Raw genomic sequence first — 21,843 nt, 5'->3', positions numbered from 1 at the left:
GTTCAAATTTGCGTGTTTCTCGTTCGTGATCAAAACCTTGAAGGTAAATTACTGAAAAAAAAGGAAAGAAAAAACTCTCGTAAACTTAAAAAAATCACATCTATTTACATCGACAAAATATCCTACAAATTTAGAGTATCAAACTACAACTTGTACCTGTTTTTCATAAAAACCAAACGAAAAAAAAACACCTTCTTAACAAGTATAAACCGTTCGTGGAAAAATAGATTATAAAACGTAAGGTAAGATACAAAATAAAAGTAACGAATCAACTGTTGACTTATCCTTAAAATAATCTGGCACATAAACGTAAAAATCCACTGTATCGGTAATAGGCGATGAAAAATGTTCACATATTAAAAATGAAAAAACGCCTGAAGCCGATGCCATTGCGACGAGCGAAAATCCGTGTCATAAAAAACTACTTTTCTTTCAAAAAGTATACTCGTATACTCGTCCCCCTGTTTTTTTTTATTCTTCCCGCATTATCGTAAAAAAATCATCCTAGGCAATGTTCAATTGACATAAAATTCGAGGATTCTATTTTCACAGTGAAAATTACAGTACAAAGATAAATTCTTTGCGTCCCATTTCATCCGATTTGATTAACAGTAGGCGTAATACATAATATCTATGGAATATATTAATAAAATATATTGAAAAATCAAAAGTTATGTTCATGTATCATTACACGATAATCTCTTATCATAGAAGCGCTTTCAGCTACCAGAGCTGTTCCAGCAGCCTAATATCTAGACGTAAAATATAGTATATATCGTTATATAATATTTTCAGATAATGTATACTCTATACTCTCTCAAAGGTTTGTTTTTTTTTCTGCAGGTATAGCGTTACTTTTTGAGGTAGACCATGTCAGACAACTATCCTTCACTCGAGGAAATTCTACTCTAAACTAAGGCAATAACTTTTGAAATATCACCCAGAGTGCGTTGAAGGGAGACTATCGTGACTCTTTAAAGTCGTGGGAGTGAGATCTCTCATACGTGAAAGATCAATTATATAGAGGAGAGTGGGGCTAAATGGATTTTTTAAATGTTGATAACTAAAAAACATGTATCAATTAAAATATCAATGGGAAATAATTGTAGTTTCCATGAAAAAAAATTGACAATCATTTTTTTGCCCTCATTCTTCGTTTTAAAACATGATTGATCTTCAACGTATGAGAAATCTCACTCCAACAGCCCAGGACTTTCAAAACTCGTAGCAGTCTCCCCTTAAAAAAAATGAAAAACAAACATAATTTCAAATTTTCCCCTTTCGTTCGTAATAACAAAAATTCAAATTGACTTTCCCCTAACGACGATAATTTTATACTCCAAATGGACGATAAACAATAATTAAAAAAATTAAACTCTTGATTCATTAACGAGGACCATGAAAATATATGTATCGCTGTGTGCACGGTTAGACTGTCTTTCGTTCTCTGAATTACACACTCGATGTGTAAGAAACAGTTTGACAACTCTGTACTAAAAGTCATCAATGCCACCATCGGGAACCCCTGATTTCACCTTGTCGAGGACTTTATTGACGAATTCGGTTGAGTGGCTTGCAATGCGTACTTCTGAAACAAAAGGATTACCCTCTTCACAAAAAGACGAAAATATTATAAAATATATTGTTTTCATTGTTAATATTTCAAGGGTGATACTCACTTGTTGCTGATTTAACGATTTTATCCATTTGTCGAGAGAGTTCATCCTGATGCTCTGGATTTGGTTCTGTCAGTTTCGTCGCCAGGGTGTGTTTTATCTGGGATATTCCGTGAATGAGACGTTCTAAAAATCAAAATAACAATTTTTTCAGTTAAATTAACGACAAAAATATCAATTGATTCATCACTGATTAATAATTCATTAACTATTAATTATAAATCCAATAAGAGCTCAAATAATAATTGATAATAATTATTAATCATCAATGAAATGAGAAAATCATTGATAATAATTGATAATAATTAAGAATAATCACGATAATTAATAATAATGATTCCCACAAGAAAATACTGACTGTGTTCTTGCTCCAACCCATGCAATTTAATTTTGTTCGCCTCATGTTGTGCCTTCTTCTTCAATCTACAAGCCCTGGAAGCCAATTTATTCTTCTCCTTCCTTGTTTTTGGTCTAGCAGTGAATGGCAACTCTGAAACTGGTGTCATGTCATTGATAACACGAGCCAACTTATCCAACTCCCTTCCAATGCTGTACAATTTCCTCGGGTTCGGTGTGAGATCGTTTCCATCGCCCTTTCTGGCTTTGCCACTGTGCTTTATGCCCCTGAGTGCACAGTGAGGACTGAAAACTGGATCGGTTGCCTGGTTGAGGACATGTGGATCCTCCAGACGAGCACGTGCCACGAGTCTTTGGCCTTTGGGTCCTTTAGCTTGTACGTTGTACTGCCAGAAATACTTCTCCTTCTTGCTGTGTTTTGGCTCACGTCCCTCACTGCTTCCTTTAATACTGCCTTGATCCTCACCGTCACTTCCTCCACTTTCTAAAAATATTGAAGATATTTTTAAGAATTAGAAGAAATTGTCTCTGCAATTTTTCCACTTTTATGATGAATTATAATAAAACTACTAATTTGGGGAAACATTGAAAAATAAAAGATTTTGTTGAAATTTTTATTTGCTATTTTGGAGGTACTTTGATTTTTCCTCCTAACATTATTTTTTTTTTGTGCAATTCCAAGTCGACTCATGAAAGATGATTTTTTTTAATTATAAGAAATATCAATACTAAAGAATTCCCTCGTTATTTTCCTCTGAAATAATTTGTTTTTGAGGCGAATTATCCTCACAATTGTTAAATTTCCTTTTGTCATTTTTTCTTCTCTAATTGACAACTCACCATTGTCACTAGTGTCATAATAACGATAGTGTCATAATAATTTTTTTTATTGATAAGAAATATCAATATTAAAGAATTCTCTTTATTTCCTCTGAAATAATTTGTTTTTGAAACGAATTATCCTCACAATTTTGAAATTTCCTTTCGTCATTTTTTCTTCTCTAATTGACAACTCACGATTGCCACTAGTGTCATAATAATTTTTTTTTATTGACAAAAAATATCAATATTAAAGAATTCCCTCTTTATTACCCCTGAAATAATTTTTTTTTGAGGCGAATTATCCTCACAATTTTTAAATTTCTTTTCGTCATTTTTTATTCTCTAATTGACAACTCACCATTGCCACCAGTGTCACAATAATTTTTTTTTATTGATAAGAAATATCAATACTAAAGAATTCTCTTAATTCCCCCTGAAATAATTTGTTTTTGAGGCGAATTATCCTCACAATTTTTAAATTTCTTTTCGTCATTTTTTATTCTCTAATTGACAACTCACCATTGCCACCAGTGTCACAATAATTTTTTTTTATTGATAAGAAATATCAATACTAAAGAATTCCCTCGTTATTTTTCCCTGAAATAATTTGTTTTTGAGGCGAATTCTCTTCACAATTTTTAAATTTCTTTTCGTCATTTTCTCTTCTCCAATTGACAACTCACCATTGTCACTAGTGTCATAATAATTTTTTTTTATTGACAAAAAATATCAATATTAAAGAATTCCCTCTTTATTACCCCTGAAATAATTTTTTTTTGAGGCGAATTATCCTCACAATTTTTAAATTTCTTTTCGTCATTTTTTATTCTCTAATTGACAACTCACCATTGCCACCAGTGTCACAATAATTTTTTTTTATTGATAAGAAATATCAATACTAAAGAATTCTCTTAATTCCCCCTGAAATAATTTGTTTTTGAGGCGAATTATCCTCACAATTTTTAAATTTCTTTTCGTCATTTTTTATTCTCTAATTGACAACTCACCATTGCCACCAGTGTCACAATAATTTTTTTTTATTGATAAGAAATATCAATACTAAAGAATTCCCTCGTTATTTTTCCCTGAAATAATTTGTTTTTGAGGCGAATTCTCTTCACAATTTTTAAATTTCTTTTCGTCATTTTCTCTTCTCCAATTGACAACTCACCATTGTCACTAGTGTCATAATAATTTTTTTTTATTGACAAAAAATATCAATATTAAAGAATTCCCTCTTTATTACCCCTGAAATAATTTTTTTTTGAGGCGAATTATCCTCACAATTTTGAAATTTCCTTTCGTCATTTTCTCTTCTCCAATTGACAACTCACCATTGTCACCAATGTCATAATAATTTTTTTGATTGACAAAAAATATCAATACTAAAGAATTCTCTTAATTCCCCCTGAAATAATTTGTTTTTGAGGCGAATTATCCCCACAATTTTTAAATTTCCTTTCGTAATTTTTTATTCTCTAATTGCCAACTCACCATTGTCACTAGTGTCATAATAATGATCACTATCGTCATCACTGTCCTCATACTCATCATGACTGAGTGGATCGATCTGTGCAATGCCCTCGATGTGCCCCAGAGGATCTGGACTGAGTGCCCCACCAGTGCTCAGGCTGCTGGTGGATCCAGCCTCGACAACTCCAATGCTACTGGTGCTCAAGAGATGTTGACGTGGCTCTCGTCTGGCCCACAGCTGCTCCATCCCCATCGACTGGGTAGGAGCCGACATGGAGAGCCTAGAGGACTTTATCTGTGTGCCACCAGTCTCCATCGGCGAGGACGTGTCCATCGGATTGCAGGGGGGACTGGTGGGTGCATTCTCAGCTTTTCTCATGAGGAGTTCGTGGAGAGTCGACTGGGTTGTGGGTCTCACGACGGGGTGAGGTGACGTCGACGAACTGGCGGTTGAACTACCTACATCGTAACACGAATCCAAAGAGCCTGTTAACGGTTAATAGTCGATTTTTTTCCGGGGGGCTGGGATTAAGTAGATAAGCAAGTGATTGTTGAGGGGTGAAGGGAAATATCAAGCTGAAACTAACGGAATATTCCCCAGCACTCAATTCAGGGGTTTATTGAGAGTGTAAGGGTCACACAATCATATGAGAAAATTTTTCTTAGGGGCCAACGAGTTTACTGATGATTTAAAAATATTTATCCACTCCTAGATTCGCTTGTTCTGAAGTGAAAATCAGATAAACTTCGGGGTCAATTAATTTTTTTGCACTAATTATTCATTTTTAGACGTATAATCGATCTCCAACGTATGAGAAATGGCACTCCAATAGCCCGCGACTTTTAAAACTCATAGTAGTCTCCCCTTAAGGGGTAACAGGAGGCCACCGTTTCCTCGAAACTATTAAACAAATTTCCTGCTCAAAGTTATTAACATTTTTCGAACCCAATGCACATTGATCTTCATCATCACCTCTTGGAGATTAATATCCTTCGATCTGTAAAAATATCTATAACTTTCGGCAGGAAATGTATTCAAAAATTTGGCAAATTAGCAGCATTCTGTTCCCCTTAAGAGATAACAGAAGGCCAGAATTTCCTCAAAATTTACAACCAAATTTCCTGCTCGAAGTTACTAGTAATTTTTAAACCAAAAGCACATTGATCTTCATCATCACCTCTTGGAGATTAATATCCTTCGATCTGTAAAAATATCGATAACTTTCGGCAGGAAATTTGTTCAAAAATTTGGCAAATTAGCAGGATTCTGTTCCCCTTAAGAGATAACAGAAGGCCAGAATTTCCTCAAAATTTTCACCCAAATTTCCTGCTCGAAGTTACTAGTAATTTTTAAACCAAAAGCACATTGATCTTCATCATCGCCTCCTAGAGATTAACGTGCTTCATTGTATAAAAATATCGATAACTTTCGGCAGGAAATTTGTTGAAAAAATCGGTTGCCCCTCAAAAGAGTCACCTGTTCTCCACACCAACAAAGCCTTATCCAGCCAAATCGCGAAGATACCCATCACCCTCTTATCTACTTTATCTCAGAATAACAACGCCAAACTCACCCCCAGCCCCCCTCCCCCCACACCCGAAACCCCACAAACCTGCTAAATTGCTGGTGCTGGGGCTGGGATAAGCAGGTGGGCTGACAGCCTCAAGATTATCAATCAGCCCAATCCCATTGAAGTTGAACCCCGAGTTAGCAGCATAAGGCGGGCAATTCCTGTACAAAGTAGTCGATTGTGGGAAGCTGCTGGGTGCAAAGTTGGTGAGTCCCCCGCTGAACAGGGGTCCACTGGTCTGCATGATGTTGGCATCAGTCCTGAGGGGCTGCAGTCGATCCTCAGGCAGCAGCAGATCATCGAAATTGAGATCTCCCAGAAGAATATCGTCATTGGCATTGAGCTCAGCTAACGTGGGCCCCTGAATCAAATCGGCCTTGTCCACCTGAAAGATATCGTCATCCTCCATTTTGAAGCCCATCCCCAGCTGATCGGAATCAATCCTGAACTGCGAGTCGTCCTGATCGGGTCTGGTCCCCCAGACGGAGGGGACAGCGAGTGGAGAAGGTGAAAATTGATCGTAAACACCACGCGAGCCCCGATGGCCCCCCGGTATCGGCACTGAAGCCGACGACGAGCTCATCTCCAGACCCTGAGCAGGCTCCTGCTTCACCAGAGTGTCCATCGCACTGCTCCCAAACTCGAGCAGATAATCCGAGTAATTCATATCCCCCATCGTCAATATCCCCAATATCCTCCGAATTCACTCTCGACTTACCAACTTATCTAATTAATATTTACGATTAAACTCGTTAAATCACAAATTCTCACAATCCACGAACAAAGGCTCTCTCATCACTCGACAATTTGTGCGCCAGAAGAGTAAACAAAGCCCCACGAATGTCAATAATACAAATGGTGGCTCCCAACGGCTCTATGACAATCTCAAAATAATCGGCCAACACGTGCCGCTGTGATTACACGTGTAATATCAATCGACGCGTGGGAGACAAACGATTTCAATCGTCTATGCACTCTCCGAGGTCTAGTGTTTTCCTCCTGCACCGCGTGTTCCACAAAAACCCCCAATGTTTTTGTGGTCCTCCGCGTACCCCTCGGTTTTGTTTTTTTTCCTTTGCTTCTTCTGCCCGATAGAAATAAAATGGTAGCGCCCGCGGGTGGGGGATAACGCCTATCTTTGTTTTGGTCGTGGCCGAAAAATTGTGGGGAACGTGTCAATGCGGGGAAATGAAGAAATACGGTTGTGGATGTTTATGCACGGGTCATATGTCGTCGGGGCCCTTTGGCAGTACACGATCTCTAGACATGATGACCATGACTTTCATCAGCCAATGGATGTTTTCACATATCACGAGTGAATTAAATAGTCCGGGATTTTGTCGAGCGAGGAACTATCGGCAATTGCTCACAATAACACAATCACTGGAGTGTTCACACTTGTGTGGAGATCGTTTCAACAATTTTTCACGGGTTTTTTTATGAACTGTTGCACGAGAGACTCGAACGTCTGTTGTTGTTTTGCCACGAGATTTCTGGGAGAATAATAGACCCCTCTGGCGAGTTTTGCGCTAATGGGGAAAGGTCACATGAGCGGGAGAGTGGGGCTGCGAAGCGGATCAATCGCTCGTCGAGTTTGGGGAATCGACCAATGGGAGGGCAGAGAGGTGACTTGTGAATAACACACGAGTTTGGTACAGTTGGTGCAGGTGTACAGTGTGCGTTGTGCTGGGGCAGTGGAGGGGAGAAGATCCGATCAATTAGCCCCTCATGCATAGATATTCCAAATTTTTATTTTTTTCCTCATTGAAGTAGTTTTGAAGAAAATTGCGAGTTAATAAAAAACATTTGATAGTTAGTACTTTTTTAAAAATAAATTTTTGAAAAATCACCCCTGAAAAAAAGGCGTTATCCCCCCTATTTCATTATTTCCAAAAAAATTTATCACCAATCGGTAGCAAATTATTTGAAGATTTTTGCGAGTTAAGGAAAAATCGTCTATGCACTCCTATTATTGTGTAAATTAACAATTCCAATTTCAACTGAAAACCAGAGTTGTAGACCCGAGTTTGTAGCAAAGATATCAGACAAGATATGAATGTTTTTTTGAGCTCAAACGAAAGAGCGGGTCGAGAAATGGCGTGCTAGGACCTCTAAAGATGGTGTTGAACCAGGGGAGACTCCTAGAACCCACTGGAAAATGTTGTCACAATTGCGCTTTTCAATTGAAAACAGACATCATCTTTAGAGAGATTTGTCATCTTTAAAGACTTCTGCACGCCATTTCTCGACCCGCTCTTTCATTTGAGCTCAAAAAAACATTCATATCTTGTCTGACATCTTTGCTACAAACTCGGGTCTACAACTCGGGCCTTCAATTGAAGGCCCGAGTTGTAGGCCCGAGTTTGTAGCAGCGATGTCAGACAAGATATGAATGTTTTTTTGAGCTCAAATGAAAGAGCGGGTCGAGAAATGGCGTGCAGAAGTCTTTAAAGATGACAAATCTCTCTAAAGATGATGTCTGTTTTCAATTGAAAAGCGCAATTGTGACAACATTTTCCAGTGGGTTCTAGGAGTCTCCCCTGGTTCAACACCATCTTTAGAGGTCCTAGCACGCCATTTCTCGACCCGCTCTTTCGTTTGAGCTCAAAAAAACATTCATATCTTGTCTGATATCTTTGCTACAAACTCGGGTCTACAACTCGGGCCTTCAATTGAAGGCCCGAGTTGTAGGCCCGAGTTTGTAGCAGCGATGTCAGACAAGATATGAATGTTTTTTTGAGCTCAAATGAAAGAGCGGGTCGAGAAATGGCGTGCAGAAGTCTTTAAAGATGACAAATCTCTCTAAAGATGATGTCTGTTTTCAATTGAAAAGCGCAATTGTGACAACATTTTCCAGTGGGTTCTAGGAGTCTCCCCTGGTTCAACACCATCTTTAGAGGTCCTAGCACGCCATTTCTCGACCCGCTCTTTCGTTTGAGCTCAAAAAAACATTCATATCTTGTCTGATATCTTTGCTACAAACTCGGGTCTACAACTCGGGCCTTCAATTGAAGGCCCGAGTTGTAGGCCCGAGTTTGTAGCAGCGATGTCAGACAAGATATGAATGTTTTTTTGAGCTCAAATGAAAGAGCGGGTCGAGAAATGGCGTGCAGAAGTCTTTAAAGATGACAAATCTCTCTAAAGATGATGTCTGTTTTCAATTGAAAAGCGCAATTGTGACAACATTTTCCAGTGGGTTCTAGGAGTCTCCCCTGGTTCAACACCATCTTTAGAGGTCCTAGCACGCCATTTCTCGACCCGCTCTTTCGTTTGAGCTCAAAAAAACATTCATATCTTGTCTGATATCTTTGCTACAAACTCGGGTCTACAACTCGGGCCTTCAATTGAAGGCCCGAGTTGTAGGCCCGAGTTTGTAGCAGCGATGTCAGACAAGATATGAATGTTTTTTTGAGCTCAAATGAAAGAGCGGGTCGAGAAATGGCGTGCTAGGGCCTCTAAAGATGGTTTTGAACCAGGGGAGACTCCTAGACCCCACTGGACAATGTTGTCACAATTGCGCTTTTCAATTGAAAACAGACATCATCTTTAGAGACATTTGTCATCTTTAAAGACTTCTACACGCCATTTTTCGAGCCGCTCTTTCATTTGAGCAAAAAAAAACATTCATATTTTGTCTGACATCTCTGTTACAAACTCTGGTCATCAACTCTGGTTTTCAGTTGAAATTGCAATTGTTAATTTACACAATAATAGGATTGCATTGACGATTTTTTCTCAACTCGCAAAAACATCTTCAAACAATTTGCTATCGATTGGTGATAAAATTTTTTGGAAATAATGAAATAGAGGGGATAACGCCTTTTTTTTCAGAGGTGATTTTCCAAAAATTTATTTAAAAAAAGTACTAACTAGCAAATGTTTTTTATTAGCTCGCAATTTTCTTCAAAACTACTTCAATGAGGAAAAAAATAAAAATTTGGAATATCTATGCATGAGGGGCTAATTGATCGGATCAAGGGGAGATACGTATTTTGTTTGTCGGGCTGTCTTGGAGGTTAGAGAGATGGTGGAGTGACAGCTCTGGAAGTCCCGGGGGCAAGATAATAACATTGGGATACAAAGTGGAATTTGTTGGTCGGGAGTGGTGGTTTTGGTGATAATGGCTGCTGTGGCTAGTGTTCTCAGGGCTATTGAGAGCTTGAATGCTGCGCAGGGGGGGCAGAGTGGGCTGGACCCAGTTGGAAGGTAAATAAACACTTTTTAAGACAATGCAAAGCGAATAGTCAATTTTTAATTGGGCGGGGGAAGGGCGAATCAACAATTGAATTCTTTATGATTTATTGACACTTGATTCATCTTCGTAGTGGGTGTTTTCATAGTTTACGACTGGTTCTGTTCTGATGATCTTCTACTAATCTCATCATTCTTGATTTCCTGAAACAATAATAATTTTTTTTTTGTTGATCTGTAATGAGTGGCTCTCAGGGAAAATTTTTAGGAATTGTTACTGTTGGTAATTTGCTTAGCTAGGAAACAGTTTAGAGATGATGAACAAGTAATCAATTTTTTTAGATTGATTTCGGAATAAGCCTAGTTTTCTATCTTCATAAATGTCGATTTATTTCTGTAAAAAACGAGCAGAAACGAGCTTTTGACGTTGGAATCCACTTCTATTCCCAAAAACGAAGTACTCGCTTGAATTTTCAAAAATCCTTTGTCAGGCGGACGGAGAAAATGGCCAGTTGCACGACGATAGTCAACGGCATGACCTCCCCCGGGGTGAAAACCACGAAAAACTTCGCACAGGTGCTGGGCCTCTCGATAAAAACCCTCCTCTCCCTCTGCAACGACGAGGAATCCGACGTGCGGATGATCGCCGACGAGTGTCTGAACCGAATAATCCGCTCGACCTCAGACGGAAACGTCCTGAAGATCCAATTCGAGTTGTACAACGAGATCCACAGGAACGCCAGCTCGCGGTCCCTCCGGGCAGCCCTGAAGCGTTTCGGTCTCCTCAGTCACACCATAAGGCCCATAAAAGGCAAGGCCTACATCTCCAACTTGATTCCCTCCATCGTGGCCATCGCCAAGAGGCCCGAGGAGGAAGTAATCGACACCCTCGCCCAGTCCCTCCCTTTGATCCTCAAGAGTCTGGGGGCCTTCATGACGGACAAGGACGCAAAGACCCTGCTCAAGGCCTTCTACCCCAATTTGAGCTCTCCCCAAGCTGTTTTCAGGAGAAACGCTGGCAACATGATCCTTGCGACGTGTCTGCACTGCCGAAAGCCCAGGATTTTCCTCTTCTACGCCCTCAGGCACCTCATAGACACGATGATATCGGTGAACAGAACCGACGAGAATCTCCACCTGGTCGTGGGCATCCTCGGCTGCATCAGGGTAATGCTCCCCCACGTCGATCAGCACCAGGAGTCAGATCACGAAACAGACGCCCACAGACTGGACTGCCTCATTCAGGTCTACGAACTCTGCTTGAGGTACGTCCAGTGTCACTCCGATCATAACGTGATCAATGCTGCACTGGAGACACTGGCTCAGCTCCTGCGCTCCCCTAATGAGGAGTTCGTGGGGCAATTGACCTCGAAGAGTGGGATTTCTGGGGGCAGCAGGATCGGCTCCTTCCAGAGGACCTTGAGAATGTCCTCTAGTGATTCGACTGAGACTGAGGAGATCGGGAGGGAGAGGAATGATGCTGATAGTAGGTACAAAATTATATTTAGCGATAGCTGGGTTGAGGGAATGAGGCACGTGTTGTAATTACCGAGAAAGAATGCTTGATTTTAATTTGAATGGGGACGAAATATCTGGCTCAAGCGGTGGATCGTTCGGGAGATGGTGCCTGCCTAGTTTATCAAGAAATATTTCGTCACTTAGATTCAAGATTGCTATAATATCGTCATTATTCATTTTTTATTGGACTCAAGTGGTCAGTCCTAGATTTTCTTTTTCTGTAATTTTTGAGGGGAGACTACTATGAGAAAAAAAATTGATTGTTTATTGTTCTTTTGCCCCGCAGACGCTTAAAATGTTTGAAATAGTCCAGGACCTCCAGTTTTTGAGCTACAGAGGTTTGCCTTTTTCAAGATTTTTGAAAATGTGTGCAACAACAATTACGAATTAGTTTTTTTGAAATTCGACGTAACAACAATTACGAATTAGTTTTTTGAAATTCGACTCCTACACAGCTACTTTTGTTTTTTTAATAAAAAATTGCACCATTCATGTAAAATAGTCCAAAACATGTTTCTGAAATAATCGAGAATTTATTTTTAATATTTTAAAGATAATTTTTTTGCCTATTTTATATGAATGGCAAATTTTATATTAAACAAACCGAAATTAACTAATTCGTAATTGTTATTGAAAAAAAACCTCTGCAGCTCAAAAATTGGAGGCCCTGAACTGTTTTTAACACGTTAAACGTCTGCGGAGCGAACGAGCAATAAACAATTAATTTTTTGCACTAATTATTCGTTTTTAGACACATAATCGATCTTGAATGCATGAGAAATCTCACTCCAATCGCCCGCGACTTTTAAAACTCATAGTATTCTCCCCTTAACGTGCCATTTTCCTCGTTTAAACAACACTTATTTGAATAAATATTTATTCTTTTAGTGTATACGGGGAAAGGGGCAGAGCAGAACAAAAAACCATAATTTAATGTTCCTCTTATTCTCATTTTGGCGCCCCACTTTCCCCCAAATTTCCTTTCTATTAACAAAACTTCACATTCTTCAGGTCCTGGAGGTGTGAAATTGGATTTAATCAGTCCAAAAGAATCGATTCAGGACCATAAACCCGAGAGAACATCCTCAGGTTCCCAACCATCAACGAAGGAAAAACCCCAAGAAGAAACATCCAGATTGAGCGTCGGAAGTGCATCAGATGCAGACGTGCCTTTGAAATTCTGCTGTCGTTATTTATCCTCGTGCTTCCTGCTGGCAGGAAGGCCCACCGAATTAATCCCAGATAAGTTATTTCGAGTCTCCGTGAAGTCCCTGGCACTGACCTGCATCTGTGGTATCATCAGGCACTACCCAAACATTCTCCTCCAAACGTTGGAAAAATCCCCGAGAGACTCCAGCAAAAATCCCCAGATGATTTCCGACATTCTGCTATTCTCAAAGCACTCAGACCCCCAACTGCGGGGAAACGTGGCCATGATCATAGGATTATTCCTGAATTCGGTTTTCGTGAAGTATTGGGGGTCCTACAATTCCCTGGAGCAGGAGATTCAGCAGACTGGCGAGGGAAGAATCATCGATTTAGATTACTTGATAAATCTCCTGATAGATTCCCTGGCAGATGAATCAGCGACGACCTCTCGTCAGGCTCTGCAGTCCCTGGACACCTGCCTCACATCACTCCTCCAGTCAGAGGAGAGTCACCACTCCCTGCGGATCCTCTTCAAGCTGCTCCCCCTGTCGGACAACCCCTACTTCCTCGTGAAGATGAACCTGTCAAAAGTCCTGAGTGATCTCCCCTTCATCACGATAAAGTACCTGACGACTTCCTCCTCCTTCCAGTCAGACGTCACTCAAATTCTAGTCAAACTTCTGGGCGACCAGGACCCCAGGGTTCGCAACGCAGCTGCCAAAGCCTTCGTCAAGTTCATCAGTACGTCGTACCATCAATCCCCTCACGAGGACGAGTGCCTCAGGAGGACTTCGCAGTGCATCGAGCAGTACCTGAACCCCTTCATCACGATTAACCTGGACTCCAGGGGGTACCAGCTGGACCAGAAGTTCTTCGTCAACAGCCTCGTCGATCCCTTTCTCTCCTTCTACACTGATACCAGAAGACAGAACACTCGAGACAATTTTGAGGACTCTCTGTCGATCATCGTCGGTCTCCTCGTCCAGAAGCTCTTCACCTATCCCCCCAGATATTTGTCCTACGGGTGCTTCGAGACTCTGAGCGATCTCAGCGAGTTCTACCCAACGACTCTATACCCAGACGCCTGGGACTGTCGTCAAGCCAAGACACTCGTTAGAAAACCCACGTCGAAGGTCCACGCCAGCAACAGGAGCATCGCCAGTGAATCCATCGACTTCCCTTCGAGTCCTGATCACCTGTCCCCCACTGGGACCCAACTTCTCTCGTTAACAATCTCTCTGCTGTCGTCCGATCCAGTGAGTCTTGATCTCCTCACCCACAAGCACATGATCATCCTCGCGGGGAATTTAATGTCCGGTATTTCCCTGAGAAACCTGAAGACAATCGATCTGAACGAGAAGAGTGACAGCGTCTCCAAGATGTGGGCATTGTTCGAGGACAGGGAGATTAATCGTCACCTGGAGCTGCTGTTCGTGCACATAATGAGGCTGATAAACATCTTTGTTCACGTGATCGATGGGATCCAGGTGGCCTCCAGTGGAAAATCTGGACTCCCTTCGCTGCCAACGACTCCCTCCCTCTCGCCCAGGAAGAAGATTCACCAGGACAAACCGAAGGAGAAGAAGGAGAATGTCCTCACGAACTCCTTCAGGGCGAAGGAGCCCATTGGTGGATTCAGCAGTCTTCCTCATTACCTGAGGCTCCACGAGATCCTGAAGGCAGCTCACGTGAATTACGTGTCAACCCTGGATGTTGAAGCCAGTCAGATGTACCTGGGGCTCCTGGACTCGACCCTCCAGGCTCTGTCTCAGATTCTGGAGGTGGCAAGCACCTTCGAGGCCAGGAAAATGGCTGAAGAAGTGCTGCATTACCTGGAGACAACCCTGGCGCTGTCGTCCACGAAGACTGTTCAGTGTGTCAGACAATTACTGAAATCCTTATTCGGGACTAATCTCTCTGCTCGTTGGGACGAGCTGGAGGACATCAGGAGCCCCGACGACAGAATAAAAAACCCTGAGGACTCGAGAAGAGGCTTGTACGATCGCTGCTTCCAGAAACCTGGAAGACAGATGGCTGAGGTGATAAAGTCGATTGGAAACAACTCCTGGAGCAATGAAAACGAGCTCACGAGGTCCTCGTCAACTTCCTCCTTCAGTCGAAGGGACTCCGACAGGAAGATGGTGCTGGCCTTCAAGTCCTTCGCGAGGACCAGCAATCAGAAGGCCTTCTTCGTGTCCTTCATCAGGATATTCGAGACAATGGTGATAAAATCGTTGAATCAGTACACAACAACTAGCTCTGTTTCCTGCCAGTGCCAGGTGTTGAGTCTGCTGTCGCAGCTAGTGCAGTTTCACGTTAACTACTGCCTCCTGGACACTGACAAGACCTTCATTGACTTTGTCTTGGGACAATTTCCCTTCATCGAGGAGTCCCAGATCCCCCAGGTGCAGCAGCTCCTCCCGAAGATCTTCGGATTTCTGGTGCATCTGTCGTACGAAAAATTTCACTCCAAAATGATCATCGATATAAGGGAGATAATAAAGTTGTGTGATGGATTGATGGCCAGTGGGCAGCCCCCAACGACCCACTGCATTCCAGCTCTGGTCCCTGTGATTGAGGACATCTTTCTTGCGAGGTCGTCAGCATCGAAAACACCAGGAGAAAAGGCTGAACTGGACACCACCAGGGAGTACCTCATGTCGATGCTCCTTCGACTGGTTGAGCATCACCCAGTGATCGAACTCCTCGCCCAGTGTCTCTCTGAGTGTCGGAGCGATGAGGATGGCGAGGAGAAGTGGAGAAAGTGGTCCAGAATGACGATGGACGTCGTTCTGCCTGCCCTGGCCTCTGGAAAAATCAGGATTGAATCGGAAACAGCTGGAGTTGCTGTTATCAAACTCTTCTCCACTGTCTCACCGAGCTGCTTCAGGCCTGTTGATCCCCTCTTGAAGATCCTCTTCACTGTTCCCCCGGGGCTCAACGAGTCCAGGATCAAGCTAGAGAGGTGGCTGGGGATGGTGAACATCGTTCTGCTTTCTCTGATTGCTTACGCCAAGGAGGAAGCCATGCTGTCGAGGCTGGCTGAGCTCAGTGTCTTCATGACTGAGCTGGTGCACACCCTGGACCTACCAGACACCTTCACCATCTACGACACTGCTGATCCCCTTAATGCAACTAATGTAGAGTCCTGCTCACTGTCACCAGAGAGAATCCTCGCGATTTTTGCGTTCAGAGTGATTTTCCTGGCTTCCTCCAAAATATGTTTGACCCTTAATTCTGTTGAACATCGGGACAATCTTCTCCACAACAGACAGGGGATTTACCTCCTCCAGGAATTGGCTTTCTTTCTTCAATTGTGCATCCACATGTTCGAGTCTGGGAGCCACTGTAAAGTGGCAAATGCCACGATTCAGATGCTGAACGACGAGGAATTGATTCCAATCGAGAAACTCAATTCCCTGATGCTTGAAATATCCATGAAGAGCTGTCCAATATTGACGACCCAGTGGACATACCTCATGACCCTCTTGGGATACAGCAGCGAGGGCTTCTGGTCCAAGACATTGGGCAGAAAAAGTCGGAGCCTGTCGCCCAAAAGAGAAGGAAAAACCGTGAATATTGATACGAAAATTGTGAGACAGTGTGCGACGATTTTATTCAGCGATCACATCTGCGAGAACATGAATGACGCAGAGTCCTTGACGTGGCTGGTGATGAATCACATCGAGGAGACGATGAATCTGGCCAACGAGCCCCCTGTTCGTGATCTGGTGACAGCTGCTGTTCACAGGAACCCAGCGGCCAGTGGACTCCTCATCCAGGCGATTTCAGCCAGATGTCTGGACCTATCCAGACCTTCATTTGTGAAGAGATTGTTGAGGGCCCTGGAGAGTGCCCACGAGGACCAGAGTGGTGCTGTCATTCTGACGATTATCCCGAGGTTCATATCCCTGAGTCATCTGGTTCTTGGGAGGACAGCGTCTAAAATAGCAGCGAAGAGAGTGGAGTTTCTTCTGTCACTCCCTGGGGAGGAGGTTCTCAATCAACTGCCCAAGGAGGATCTCCTGAAGCTGATGGAGAGCCTGCAGTCCACGAGGCTCGCCAAGAAGCACGGATTACTCGTGGGAATGATCAACAGTCTGGCTACGAGATTCTACGACATTTCCCCCCTGGAGCTGGAGCACTGCAGACCCTTCAATCCCTCCGCAGTCCAGAACATTCACCTCGACAAAGCCTGGTACCTCTCCCAGGTGAAACTCAAGTGTTGCAATTCAACGAGCAATCCCCCAGACTCATCAGAAGCAGCTGAACTCCTCAGTAATCTCGAGCTCGAGGACTGCGATGACATCCTCATGTCCAAGAACTTCGACCTGAGGATCCTGGTGGAGTGCATCAAACTGGGGACAAGACTGAGCCTCGAGGAGGACACGAGGAGAACAGCTTTCGTGAAAAGTACAGACTTCTCGATTCAAAGCAAACAGTCGTCGACAGGAGAAAATTCAGAATGTCTGTCGTCCCTGTATCAATCCTCTCGTCAATGTCTCTTGATTCACGTTAGGAACATCATCGAACTCCTCCCAAAACCCCACGCAGTCTACGATCCCTGGATGACAGAGGACAAGAACTCGAAGACACTCAAGTACTCGATGAAATTCCGAGCCCTGGTGGAGGACCAGATCTTCTGGGAGAGAGTCTTCACCCTGATTCCTGCTGTGACAGCCCACCTCGAGAGCCTGAGGGAGTTCAACAACCGAGGGATAGCCTGCAACACTCCACGATTCGAGGAGGAAGACCTCTCGAAATTTGCAGTCCTCTGCTTGGAGATAATCCACTGGATGACGTTCAGGAGGTCCCTGAAGCCCCACGAGTTGGAGCTCTCGCTGACGTGTGCCACAGAGCTGTTAAAGAACGAGAGAGTCTCCAAGATCTTTGGGAGTGAGTGCCACTACTCCTGGGTCTGCTCGGCCTCCAACACCCTGACTAAACTCCTGGAGTACTGGATATCCCCAGAAGAGTCATCAGACTTCAGTCTTCCCCCTGTGGACGATCGAGGCCTCGCCGAGGCCTTGAAGACCGACTCAACGAGACCCTACGCCCTCGCCTGCCTGCAGATGTCAGGGCTGATCTCATGGCTGGAAAAAACCGACCACTCCTCTCGAACCAACGACCTGAACATCCCCAAGTTCATCAGGAACCCAGTGACAGCATTAATCATAATAATCAGCAGGCAAGACCTGGTGAACTCCTTCGTGCTGACCCCTCCCCTGGTCTGGAAGCACGGCTGCATGATCGATGGCTCTGGCCCCACTCTCTGCCACTTCCCCCTGCTCCTCTCAACCGCTGAATCCAACTTCCTCCAGGAGATCGACGTCCTCCGACAGTTTGTCTACAGGATAACCCTCCTGGGGTGGACCTCTCGTCTCCAGTTCGAGGAGATCTGGATGGCGTTGCTGTCGGTCCTCAGTGCAGCATCAAGTGAGAATGATTCTGGTGAATCAGAGGGGAGCAGCATCCAATCGACGAGTCTAGCAGTCCAGGGAATCACAAGACTACTGACACAAACACTAATCCTCCCTCACCCTGGGAATCCTGTCAACAGCATTGCCATGCACCACTGCAGAGATCCCCCTCTCTCCCTCCAGAAACCAGCATCGCAGAGACTCTACATCATCCAGGATCTGCTGTCCTGGAAGTACCAGTCCTCGAGGGACTCTGGACTTCCCAGAGACAGCTTTCTCAATTCTGGAGTTGACTCCCTGGGCCTCGAGCACTTGTTCACGAGAGGGAATATCGAGAGGGAGAGACTGACCACTGGATTCGATGAATTATCTTACAGTCAGTTATCAGTTTCGTACCTCTGGGCCTTGTGCTCCCTTCACGAAGACAAACTCTCAGCTGCTGTTCTCATTTTGAAGGAGAGAAGGCATCAGGCATTGGCCTCAGACTGCCTCGATCTCGACTCTTGCATCAGGTTCCTGATAGAGCTGTATACGAGGTGGTTGCTGCCATCCTCAGGAACACCTTTGAGACTCCTCAACGAAGTCGTCAGGAGCATCATCTCGACGTCAGACCTCTTCGTGGAGAGGGGACAGTTCCAGTGGATGTTCGATACTTGTTCGGAAATGGAGAGGTGTCACACAACTGATGACGACATTCTCCACAGCACTTTGGTCTTTGCTGTCTGCAAATCGGCAGCTGTGCTGACACCACTGGACATCGAGAGCCTCGAGAAAGTGAAGAGGGCTGTTGAGAATGGCTTGAAGACGAGTTATTTACCAGGGAGACTAGCAACACTCCATGGGGTTTTATTTCTTCTTCAGAGTGCGGTTCAGGCGAATTGCGAGGAGACGATGAACGTCGTTCATCCACTGGCTATCAGGTACATCCACAAACACATTGAGAGTGGAGGAAGGACTGAGGACCAGAGTGAGGAGCACCAGAGGACCATGTGGGCTCTTGTGTTCTTCCTCCTGGAGCATGCTGAGGACACACCACCTGAGGCTGAGGCACCAGCTGTTCTGGAACTGGCACTCGGCCTCGTGTCAACTGGGACTGTTTCTGTAGCGATGAACAGGACTATTCTCCAGGGGCTGGAGAGGCTTGTGGCTGCCAAGAGTGTTGTTGGGAGGGTTGCTGATCAGATTGTGAAGGTCTCCCTGGAGAGACTGAAGAGCAGCTGCCCTCTCATTGCCATTCCTGCATTCAGGCTGCTGCTCACTTGCATGTACTCCGAGGCTGCTGATAGGTTCAACAGAACTGCTGTCGTCAAGGAGGAGCAGCCACTCCCTGATATCGAGCCTGAGGCCCTGATGAGGACCATCGAGAGGACCTCTGCTGTTTTTGATAGGATCAAGAAGGGGCAGAGCATGGAAGTGAGGATCTTCTGCGCTGTCTTGTCGGAGATCCTTGGGGATTTCTTCCCTCCTTTTGAGACTCTGACGAAGGTCATTGGGGAGTTCCTGTCGCCACAGCAGCCGCATCAGAGACTGGTGTCTGGGGTTGTCTTCAAGGTTTGCGAACGAGTCACTGGGACTGAGGATCAGCTGACTCTCCTGCAGGACTGGGTTGTGTTCAGTTTGCCTTCTTTTATCCAGAGTTTACCGCTAGTTACCTCCACCTGGTGCCTGTCGTGTTTCTTCGTTAGTGCGTCAACGAATAAGTGGCTCAGGGCCCTGTATCCTTTGTTATATTTTTGCTGGGATTTACTTTCACGGTTCCACGAGTTTTCTTCCTCGACACTTTTTCCCCCATATTTTTTCCCAGAATTTCTGCCAATTGCCATTTCTTCCTTGTCTCTTTCTTCCCCAACAGATTTTCTGAAAACAAACCGTCTCCTCTTTTGCCATCGATACCTGAGCAAATAATAATCCCTACGAACAGTGAAGTTTCTCCCTGATCATTTCAAATCACCAGAACGAGAACATTTCCACGAATAATTTTTAACATGACTGTGCAAGTAATGGAGATGATTATCCACAATTAACATTTTCTTCCCTTTCAACGATAAACTCCAAAGGCAGTGCGGCGACTATCCGCGCAAATAACTTATTGAAACTATAGTTCATGGTTGTGATTAATGACAGGTGTTGCTGCAGACCCCGATGTTATTGTTAGAGTATTTTGCAATTTTTAATCAATTATTATGTTGTCGTTGCTCCACGCACATTTTATTAGAGTTTATAGTGACTACGTACTAAACCTGTCAAGAGCCTGAAGAAGCTGCGATTTGCAGCGAAACGTCGCGATTTGAGAATAAATTAGTATTGCTGAACTCTTCCAACATCCCATTAATTATTCCTCTTATTGTTAACCATGGAAATTAACAACTTCATCAACTTATTGAAACTGTCATAGTTGAATGCTTTCGGTCATCACTCAGGTCCGATAGCCGACGATTACCCCCTCTCATTAAAAAAATCAATACACACTCGAAAGTTAATAAACGACCGGGTTATCGTAATTCGGTCGAGGCTTACAAAAGAAGGATAATCCCCACTTATCATTACAATCAACCAAATGACCAAATGTATGTCAAAATATAGGGGAGGATGGGGCAAAACGGCCCCCCTTCAATCGTCAGTATTTTCCGATTCAATAATCCGATTGGGATGAGTTAGAGCTCGTTTTGAAGAATGAAAAATTATCTTCAAAATGAAGTTGAAACTGGGAATTTTCACAATGTCATTCACAAGTTATTGACAATTGAAGGGGGGCCGTTTTGCCCCACCCTCCCCTACAAATTGAATCAGAAAATTAAAAAGGGAAAAAGTGAAGTGGGAAAAGTAGAATAGGAAAAATTGACGCGAGGAGAATTTGGGGGGGACAAATGTCGGGGAAGAAAAATTGGGGAAAAAATGTCGAGGAAAATAAGACGGGCCACCACTTTCACTGGGATTCGTGGATTCTCTTTTATTTCTTCCTTAATGGTATTGTCTTCAGGTTTCCACATGTACAATCGAGAATGGGAAAGTATGAGTATGAGGATAAGAAGATATTGTGCATCGCTGCTGCTGATTTTTATAAGCAGGTTTGTTAGAATTTTTAAAAGATTATCTTCGGGTGGATGATTGATTCGGCTTTTTGCAGCTTTCGAATGAATCACAGAGGGAAGCTTTCCTGAGGAGCTTCGAGGCAGCTGGGAAAGAGCAGGGCTCTCCCTTCTGCGATATAATGACGACCTTTAATGTTGCTGAGAGTGGGTGAAGTCGAGGCCAAATTCTTCGTGTATATAAAAGAAGTCTATTGTATCCATATTATGTAAATCAATCCGATGATTTTATTTATTCTATCCGTAATTAGAAACTATTTTTCCGATACAGTGGTTATTCTCAGTTGTCCCTTAATTCATGGATTTTTTCAATTCCGTCGTTGTTTTAGCAAAACTATTCTCTTCAATCCTCAGCTCTCTAATTCTTACACTTCTCGTCTTCCTGTAATACTAGAATTATCGTAATGTCGTGAAGTAGAAAAATTCCATAATTAGAAACTATTTTCAGATGCAACACTGAGAACAAAAATTATTTTTGCCAAATATTCAGTTATTTCAGAGAAGTATTTTTTTTTTTTAAATCGTATTTCTCCAATCGAGTCATTCCCAGGCGAGCCTGATTAGGTTTCAATTATGG

The 21,843-nt window shown here is 43.3% G+C and overlaps 2 protein-coding genes across 5 annotated transcripts; one reads left to right on the top strand and one right to left on the bottom strand.

The window, feature by feature from the left end:
* Positions 1-80: 80 nt before the first annotated feature.
* On the bottom strand, positions 81-7,400 carry LOC107037575 (protein CREBRF homolog). Of its 4 annotated transcripts, none has more exons than XM_015256201.1 (5): positions 5,942-7,400; positions 4,350-4,814; positions 2,035-2,517; positions 1,680-1,802; positions 81-1,609 (listed from the first exon to the last, which is right to left on the bottom strand). In XM_015256201.1, the coding sequence occupies exons 1-5, from the start codon at positions 6,573-6,575 to the stop codon at positions 1,494-1,496; spliced, it is 1,821 nt and encodes a 606-aa protein (XP_015111687.1). In that variant the 5' UTR covers positions 6,576-7,400; the 3' UTR covers positions 81-1,493. The 4 variants fall into 4 exon arrangements, with proteins under 4 accessions (XP_015111687.1, XP_015111693.1, XP_015111700.1 ...); XM_015256207.1 differs by having other exon boundaries at positions 81-1,588; XM_015256214.1 differs by having other exon boundaries at positions 4,350-4,787.
* Positions 7,401-9,932: 2,532 nt separating this feature from the next.
* LOC107038095 (huntingtin) lies at positions 9,933-21,534 on the top strand. The gene is made up of 5 exons (XM_015256980.1): positions 9,933-10,105; positions 10,582-11,576; positions 12,620-19,892; positions 21,158-21,245; positions 21,305-21,534. The coding sequence occupies exons 1-5, from the start codon at positions 10,020-10,022 to the stop codon at positions 21,419-21,421; spliced, it is 8,559 nt and encodes a 2,852-aa protein (XP_015112466.1). The 5' UTR covers positions 9,933-10,019; the 3' UTR covers positions 21,422-21,534.
* Positions 21,535-21,843: the final 309 nt, after the last annotated feature.

Source organism: Diachasma alloeum, unplaced genomic scaffold (genome assembly GCF_001412515.2).
Source record: "Diachasma alloeum isolate Michigan unplaced genomic scaffold, Dall2.0 Dall_scaffold_00177, whole genome shotgun sequence".
In the NCBI taxonomy this organism is placed as follows: Eukaryota; Metazoa; Arthropoda; class Insecta; order Hymenoptera; family Braconidae; genus Diachasma; species Diachasma alloeum.
This window is presented reverse-complemented; position numbering and strand designations above follow the sequence as displayed.

Excerpts from the sequence above, each read along its gene's own strand:
- LOC107037575 (XM_015256201.1), bottom strand. The coding sequence starts at position 6,575 with ATGGGGGATATGAATTACTCGGATTATCTGCTCGAGTTTGGGAGCAGT. Across the intron at positions 4,815-5,941 it reads CAGCACCAGCAATTTAGCAG|GCTCTTTGGATTCGTGTTAC; the intron begins GTTTGTGGGGTT and ends AACCGTTAACAG. Across the intron at positions 2,518-4,349 it reads TTATGACACTAGTGACAATG|AAAGTGGAGGAAGTGACGGT; the intron begins GTGAGTTGGCAA and ends CAATATTTTTAG.
- LOC107038095 (XM_015256980.1), top strand. The coding sequence starts at position 10,020 with ATGGCTGCTGTGGCTAGTGTTCTCAGGGCTATTGAGAGCTTGAATGCT. Across the intron at positions 10,106-10,581 it reads GGGCTGGACCCAGTTGGAAG|GCGGACGGAGAAAATGGCCA; the intron begins GTAAATAAACAC and ends ATCCTTTGTCAG. Across the intron at positions 19,893-21,157 it reads AATAAGTGGCTCAGGGCCCT|GTTTCCACATGTACAATCGA; the intron begins GTATCCTTTGTT and ends TATTGTCTTCAG.